An 8,776-nucleotide genomic window follows, 5' to 3' on the forward strand; every position below is an offset into this window, starting at 1 on the left:
GTTAAGAATTTCAGGTGCATTGGCTGAATTGGACAATGCAATTGTCAGGCAGTTGTCATTATGAAGGTGAAGTAGCCTCTCTAGCATGTATAAAGTACTATTCCATCTAGTACAAACATCTTGAATTGGCTTTAATGGGGTCTTATTTTTTTTTTCTTGTTCCTTTATCAAGTGGTCCATTGCTAATGTGCTTTTTTTAAAAAATCTTACTATATTCCTGCATTTCTGCAACAAGTTTCTTAGGTTGTCCTCTTCAGAGCTTATTTCTTCATTGTGACTGTGACCTAACTTTTCTTCTCCAGATCCTTTCCGAGGCTCCAGGCCATCTGTTACTGTGAGATTCAGGGTACGGGCGAAGCAAGGGAGATGAGTCACACGTAACAGTTCACTTGCTTTTAACATGGTTGCAGCATTGTCGGATACTAAGCAAGATATTTTATTTGTCAAACTCCATTGCACATGTTTTTGATCCCTATTGGTAGTTGAGTTGTACATAATATCATGATAATATACTAAAATGATACATTAAGGAAATACCTGTAAATGATCCTTGATTGCTTCAGCAGTATGGCGTCCCTCTATTTGCATACTTTCAAGAACAGCAGTTTTGAGTGCATTCTTATAAACAAAATGTGCTGTTACAGTTATGTAACCTTGATTGGCAACAGAGGTCCACATATCAGTTGTTATAGAAACATGATTAACTGAACTAAATATTTTTTTAAGTTTTGCAGTTAATTCATTATACAAGGCAGGCAATATTTTTTTACTTAATGTTGTTCTGGAGGGTAGCTCATACCTAGGGTCCAATGCTGTAACAAAATTGACAAATCCCACATCTTCCACAATAGAGTATGGCTGGAAATCATTTGCAATCATAAAGGCAACAAGCCTGTCAAGTTCTAACTTTGTGGGATCATTTCAGGAATAACAGCTACTTGGTTTTTGTACAAATCCTGTTAATTTTGTCTGTTTCTGTTGTTTACGTTTTGGTGTTTGTTCCGCAGGACCAGAATTATCACTATCTGAGTCTGAACCTGAATTTTCCTCTGTGTGAATGCGCTTTCCTAGTTTAGACTTGTGGAACCTATTTAGATGGTCTCGTAGATTAGATGTATTCCCACTCGTTCGGTATTCTTTTTTACATAATAAGCAGGTAGCGAATTGTCGTCCAAATTCATCTTTTGGCATATTATTTGAATTGTGATTGTGTGATTGGTGAAATTGAAGTTTATCTGAACTTACGTAGGTTCTCCTTGGCTTACTCAGTAACTCAGTAGGTAGGTAGGTACTGACTGATATTTTAAGACTATAAGTTATAGTAATAATACTAGTAAGTATAGTAATGTACACAAACAATTCAAATATTTCAACTTCTAAAATTTCTGTATTGTCTTGTCACTTGTCATGCCATTATTGTGTTGTCATTGTCCGTTTGTCCTTTGCATTTATATGTCATAATTGTCATATCTCATTTTTATTGCAATTTTGCGTCCTGTCGTCAATAGATGGCGCTGTGTGCGCTACTATCGATAGTTTTGTATTTACTATCGATAATCTCGATAGTAAGAATTTGTGAAGCACTATCGATTAAATCGATAGTGCTATCGATTGTTTTGCATCTCTAGCACTCACATGCCAACTTGTCACTTTGCTGTTGTTTTGTTGTATCAAAAAAAATTACATGCAGCTGAAATAATTATTGTATTTTTATTACAATAATCCAATACTTGGCGAAGATTATTCACTAAATTCAAGTAAATGTATATTTTTCAATGGTGATAATGCAGACAACGCTTGCTAGCCCAGGTAAGATTACAATTGCAATTTCATACCTAACCTGAATAAATTCTGCTGATGCATCACTTGTATACATTACTAAACATTTTTAAGGGTGGTTCAACTAACACATTGGGCCTATTTCACAGATCTGTATCCTGTATATGCTGAATACTTCACTAATTTTCCATGTGGATGAGAAAATACAACTTTAATGAAGAAATTGACCTAAGCGAAGAACAAATTACCCACTAAGAAGATTGAAACAAATTAATCAAGTTGAAGAGTGAAATTGTGTGCAATGGGTTCAACTACTTACATTAGAATAGTGAATAAAAAAGCAAGTTTTAAGGTCAGTATATTGATTTTACGTAAATTAACATTCAAATCAAAACTAATGCAGTTTTCGTAATTGTTTTATGTTTAATAATTATCATTATACACTTTAGTAAACGGCATTGCTCAACATTGAGTTAATATGTATTATACAATGTCTTTGTAAAGTACATTGTTGCCCTCGAACAAAACTACCCGTTTTGCCCTTGGAGTTGTCTCTTGCACTCTGGATCGGGAAAAAATATAACACCCTTTACTCGAATTCAACTTTATTCGGTGTTAGAACTAAACTTTAGATTGGGATTAAAACCCTAAAAGATATCAAGAACATGTGCCTATTTTTTACTTAACGCCAATAATCTCCCTTTTTTAGGTTATAGTTACACGTTGACATTACTTTTCAAAACAAAATTTTTCAGCTAACAGATGACAGTTGAAACTAGAAAATGTACATAGATACAACATTCTCCCACCTGAGTCACTTAAAAAGTACAATCAAGTGACTCACAAATCAAATTTAAATTTACAAGTATTTTTTGGGCATCTTAGACACACGCCCGCTTCTAGTCGTCTTCTGCATCACTGGAGCCGGTCTAGGGATCAGAACTTCTTGTTCTGGATCAGCCTCATCTGTACCATTCTTTTTGGAGGTGGTTTTCACGACTTGAGGAACACATTCGGACGAACTTGGTTCACATACCTTAACCTGCTGCACACATTCCAAAGGGTAAAGTCTCTGAATCGGCCGCATAAAGGTTCCTCGGTTAGTAGACACTTTGACCAAACGTACTTGTCCGTCTTTGCCAGGCATCAGCTCACAAATCCGTCCCATAGTCCAATCGAGGCGTTTCTCATTGTCATTGCCAATAAGGACAATATCACCAAGTTTAGGTTCTGTTGTACGTTTTCCCCAGTTTAGTAACTTTAACTGACCTAAATAGTCAGCTCGGAATCTTCGATGTAGATCTTCTCGGATTTTCCTGAGATATACAACTCTTTTGCAAAGTGACTGACCATCTATTGCATCAATGTCACAAACGCTACTGCTCGCCTGGTCTCTCAAAAAGAACATGGGAGTGAGAGGTATTAGTTCTTCGGGATCATCTGACAAACACGTCAACGGTCTGGAGTTCACAATTGCTTCGCAATCACACAATACTGTGACTAGCTCCTCGTAATTCAACGACGCCCGTCCTAAAGTCTTACGGAGAAGTTGTTTAACAGCTCCCACTAACCTTTCCCAAAATCCTCCCCACCAGGGTGCGGACGGAGGGTTGAATTTCCAGGTAATACGTTCTATACTGGTTTCCGTAGTAATTTTATCCCAGTCCAGCTTGCTGAACAGTGTCTCTGTCCCTACGAAATTAGTCCCATTATCATTGTAAATGGTCCGTGGTCGTCCTCGTCTAGCGATAAACCTACGAAGAGCTTGAAGAAAATTAACAACCGACAGTGAAGTACACAGTTCCAAATGCACCGCACGGTATACAGCACAAGTAAAAAGGCATATCCATGCCTTTTCTCCATTTTTTAAATATAAAGGTCCAGCAAAGTCTAAACCGGTCACTTCGAATGTAGCAGCCTCGCGAACACGGTCCCGCGGCAGAGCAGGTGAATCCACGACGTACGATTTACCGTTATGTCTCTTACACACGACACACTTAGAAATTATGGATTTGATAACTCGCCTACCGCCCGGGATCCAGTAGTTTTCTCGAAGTATCCCCAATAGACCCTGTGCTCGAACATGACACGATTTAATATGAAGGTCAAATATCAAGTTTTCAACCAGCTGGTTTTTGGCAGGTAAAATAATAGGGTAACGAAACTGGTCAGTATCGTCGCGTTGACTCACTCTAGACTTCAAACGTATGATACCCGATTTGTCCACAAAATAATCAAAACTTCCAAGTCGTTTTTCTTCATTTCCTTTAAATGACTGTTGTTGCAGCAGCTTAAATATAAACGTCTCTGCTTTACTCAATTCTTCAGTAGACAAGACACTTTGTAATCGTCTGGAAGGAAATCGAGCATTATGAGAAAATCTAAATATCCAAGCTATCATTCGGACGGTTTTCCAATACTTAGAGAAATAAGTCATATGCCAATCATCTACGGTCATACTACAATCATTATTGGCTAATAATGAGGTAACAAGCCCTTTCTTGCGTTCACGTTGAACTTCTTGTTCATTTGTTAGTGAACATTGGTTAGGCCAATTATCAGATGCTGTATAAAGCCATTCTGGGCCCTCCCACCAATTTGATTTTTTAAGTTGACTGGCCGAACATCCACGAGATGGCAGGTCTGCAGGATTAAGATGGCCAGGAACGTGTCTCCACGCATCGAAGGGGGTTGCATTTTTTATTTCATTGACTCGATTGGTGACGAATACGTTCCATTCTTCCTGTCGTCGAATCCAAGCTAAAACTGTAGAGGAGTCAGTCCAGAAAAAACTTCCATAACTACACTGTAAACTTTGCTGGACTGAAGAATACAACCTCGCTCCAATCACCGCTGCTAATAGTTCTAATCGTGGTATAGTTATTCTTTTCACTGGAGCGATTCTGCTTTTCGCTGCTAGGAGAGTAACAAAAACCTTACCATGTTTAACTCCACGCAAGAAAACAACAGCGGCGTAAGCAGTTTTACTTGCATCACAGAAAGTATGCAGCGTCCAGTCTTCTGCGTCTTCCAATCCTGCATGAATCCAACGAGGAATCTTGATGTCCAAAAGATGTTTTGACTCTGTCAGCCAGTTCTTAAAGTCTTTGGAAATATCCGGAGTAACCTCAGCGTCCCAACCTATTTTCATTCCCCATGTCAGTTGCAACAGCAGTTTGGGAACCAATGTCGTAGGACAAGTAAACCCAATAGGATCAAATATTCTTTGAGCTACAGACAGCATTATTCTTTTTGTTACAGGGGTATTCATAAATTGTTCAAAACAGTGTGACAGCGATTTATTCAAACCTAAGGTATCCTGGTCAGTGTTCCACTCCATTCCAAGTAACGCAGTCACGGGTTCGCTGTTTTCTGGTAACGTCTGATGAGAAAACTCCCACCCTCTCAAGTCAAATAATGCTTTCTCCAAAAATGTAGTGGCTTCTCGTCGAAAAGTAATCAAGCTTTCTTCATCTGGAACACTACAAACACAATTATCTACATAAAAGCTCTTACTAAGTCTTTCTAAAGTTTGTTTGGAAAACTCAAGACTACATTCCTTCAAACCTTGATTTATATGGTACTCTAAGGTAGCCCCCAACAAAAATGGACTACTTCTAATACCAAAGACTACTCGTTTGTGTCGATAAATTATTTCATTCCCTTCAGAATCGACCCATAAAAAGCGCAGAAAGTCTCGGTCAGCTTCGTGAATACTAATCTGTAGAAATGCTTTTCTTATATCTGCAGACACACCTATTTTATGTTGACGGAAACGAAGAAGTATGTCTGGTATCAGCTCTATTAAGTTGGGGCCAGTCTCTAAACATTGATTCAGTGAGGGTCCCTGTTTGTCTTTGGCTGACGCGTCGAACACTGGTCTAATTCTGGTAGTGCTATTTTCCTTGACGACTGGCCTGTGAGGTAAATAATGAACCAATGAAGTTACCTGGTTTTCTCTAACTTCTTCAATGATCCCAGCTTTAATCCATTCCAAGAAAACTTCATCGTAAGGTTGCCTCAATTGACTGGTGATTAATTTCGTCAAAGTGTTTTTCAAACGTTTTCGTGCCAGCTCATAATTTGAAGGCAATGGCGGATGTCCATCTACCCAGGGAAGCCTTACTTTATAACGACCCCTTGGTGTAACTTGAACAGATTCTAAAAAGAGCTGTACTGCCGCCGAAGCTTGTTCTCTTCGAGAGCGTTGTTCATAAGGGTCACGAATTCCTAAAGTATCTAAATCCCATAGTTGGGACAGTAAAGCATCATTTATAAGTAAACTTATAGCACTTAAAGTGTGTCCTAAAGGTCTATCAATTGGTACCTTTCCCATCAGGGTCCAACCAAGTAGCATTTCCACAGCAACTAAACCGGTTGTCAGCTTAAGGGTACGTCCAGTATACAGCTTCCCAGCTACATCCGACCCTATCAACACCTCTATGGGGCCTGGAGTATTAAAATCAGAGAGGGGAATGTCCTTCTGCCTCAAATCGTCCATCCAGGGTCCATAAAAAACAGGCAAAACATCTGTACAAATAACATTTTGAGATAAAGCTTCTAAAGTACACTTGTAATTTCCTTGACTTAAACAAATATCATAAACATTGTGGTTCTGTTCAGATGACACTCCTCCAAACAAACAGTGGCGTATTTTAAAATTCTGTTTTATAGAAAATCCTAATGAGTCTGCTGTGGCTTTTAGTATGTAACTGTTATGTGAACCAGTGTCAATAAGTACCCTCACGCTTTTGGAACCATGTGGACCATTCAAGTTAACCTTCAAAGTCTGCAAAAATACATGAGAACCCGTCCCATTAGTACAAGTCAAAAAATCGTTGGACGTCGACGCGGGAGTTTCGTCGGCTTTCAGCTCTGTCACTGCTTTTCCACCTGTTGATAGACTGAAACACATAAGGGTTACATGTGACTTTCCACAAATTATGCATTTAACCCTGGCATGGCACTGCCGTGACTGATGACCCAACTTCAAGCATCGAAAACAAGCCCTCATGGAAGACAACAACTCTTTCCTCTTCTCCAAAGTCATACCTTGGGCTTTAAAACAGTTTAGGCTGTCATGACAACTGTTGCAAAATACACATTTATTTGGTTCTCGTTGTGGTGGACTTGGCTTCTGGTTTGACTGCACCAACAGTGCACTGGCACTAGGCTGTCGACGGGAGTTTGCTTTCACAGGGGTCTCTTGAAAATTGTCCACAGTTTCACTACGTAGACCAAATCCCTGTGCTGCAAGAACAATGCGTTGCTCATTATTAACCTCATTTCGCAGAAAATGTAGCAAATGTTTTAGTTTGGCCTCGAGACTGACTGCTTCAACATCTGGTGGATCTGATGGTATACTACTACTAATAAACGATCGCTGCCACACTCTTAATAAGTCCTCAGGTAGGCAAGACTCAATCAAAGGAAACAACACTGCTGAATATCCACTTGTGGTAATGCCTAAAGTCTCCAAAGCACGAATTTGTGTTTCCAGGCCATCATAAAGTGAACATACGTCTATATTATTACTAGAGGTAGCATTGTTAATAATAAGCTGCAGCAGACCACGTATATACACCTCTATTTGCAAATCTTCCCTGCCAAAACGAGATTTTAGTGACTCAACGATCTTAGGATAATTTTCTTTAACAGCAGGGAAACTTTCTACTAGTAACCTGGCTCTACTGCCAGGAACAGTAGCCTGAATAAGGTATTCAATTTTATCATTGCAATCAATGTCAGGGTCTTCATGAACTTTGCGAAATTGTGACCAAAATGGTAACCATTCCTTGATATTACCGGAAAATGTCTTAAATTCAATAACAGGCAACTTAAACTTATGTTTACCTTGTAACGGTGCAACACTATTGGTTTCCGGGTTTCCTGAAGCTGCATGGTATCCATTTCTATCTTTCTGCATGAGGGATTCGTAACGTAAACTTAATAAGGAGAATCTCTTCATGTAGTTATCACATGCTTCTAACTCCGTCATTATGAGGTCCTCTTCAGTATCTTCGCTCAACAGTAGATCATATATTTCCTCATTGAGAGCTTTTAGCTTCTCAGCTTTATTATTCAACATGTCGAAGGCCACTCGAACATCTAAGTTCACCTCTTCACCAGTTAGTAGCTCTTCCAAATCATTGGCACTCTTTGTAAACATAGTACGCAGAATTTTTCTATTCTTCCTTAGCTGCTCCATACTATGTCCCCAAAAGCTCAAAAAATACACTACAAAACTGTCCAACCCCAACCAAAGTCACAAGAGTCCTGTCACGGTCGCCACTAATGTTGCCCTCGAACAAAACTACCCGTTTTGCCCTTGGAGTTGTCTCTTGCACTCTGGATCGGGAAAAAATATAACACCCTTTACTCGAATTCAACTTTATTCGGTGTTAGAACTAAACTTTAGATTGGGATTAAAACCCTAAAAGATATCAAGAACATGTGCCTATTTTTTACTTAACGCCAATAATCTCCCTTTTTTAGGTTATAGTTACACGTTGACATTACTTTTCAAAACAAAATTTTTCAGCTAACAGATGACAGTTGAAACTAGAAAATGTACATAGATACAACATACATACTGTCACACCCGGGTTAGTAGTTACGGTGCACACCCAGTAACCAGCCCAGTCAGCAAGGTTAGCATAATGAGGTCGCTGACGAATATAAAAGATGCACCGTAGCTCGACTAAATTACCGAACTCTGGGGTATGCCTATTGTGTAACGTAACGTGGAGCAGTAGGAGACCAAGTGCCACACCCTAGATCAGCCCTAGCAAAGGAAATAGTGTGGGCGAGCAGCTTAAGTTGCCGTTCCTACTTACGAAGTCTAGGGTTCATTCATCACCGCTAAAGCGTCGCCCCCCGTGTACCCTCTGCCTAGAAGCCAGATCACATCATGCTCCCCGCCATCTTGGCAATCTGGGGGTAAGATTACTGACTAGTCATTAAGGCACTATAACTTAATAAAAGTGGGTTACCTGTG

At 39.4% G+C, this 8,776-nt stretch overlaps 1 protein-coding gene across 1 annotated transcript; it reads right to left on the minus strand.

Annotated features, from left to right (window-relative positions):
• Nucleotides 1-2,638: 2,638 nt before the first annotated feature.
• LOC145737320 (uncharacterized) lies at nt 2,639-8,358 on the minus strand. Its single transcript, XM_081991955.1, has 2 exons — nt 7,633-8,358; nt 2,639-7,029 (listed from the first exon to the last, which is right to left on the minus strand). The coding sequence occupies exons 1-2, from the start codon at nt 7,985-7,987 to the stop codon at nt 2,639-2,641; spliced, it is 4,746 nt and encodes a 1,581-aa protein (XP_081848081.1). The 5' UTR covers nt 7,988-8,358.
• Between the last annotated feature and the right edge of the window lie 418 nt (nt 8,359-8,776).

This window comes from Ips typographus, linkage group LG13, assembly GCF_016097725.1.
Source record: "Ips typographus isolate SLU linkage group LG13, UJ_Ityp_2.0, whole genome shotgun sequence".
NCBI lineage: Eukaryota > Metazoa > Arthropoda > Insecta > Coleoptera > Curculionidae > Ips > Ips typographus.

Excerpts from the sequence above, each read along its gene's own strand:
- LOC145737320 (XM_081991955.1), bottom strand. The coding sequence starts at position 7,987 with ATGGAGCAGCTAAGGAAGAATAGAAAAATTCTGCGTACTATGTTTACA. Across the intron at positions 7,030-7,632 it reads TAGTGTTGCACCGTTACAAG|CACAGGGATTTGGTCTACGT; the intron begins GTAAACATAAGT and ends TTGTTCTTGCAG.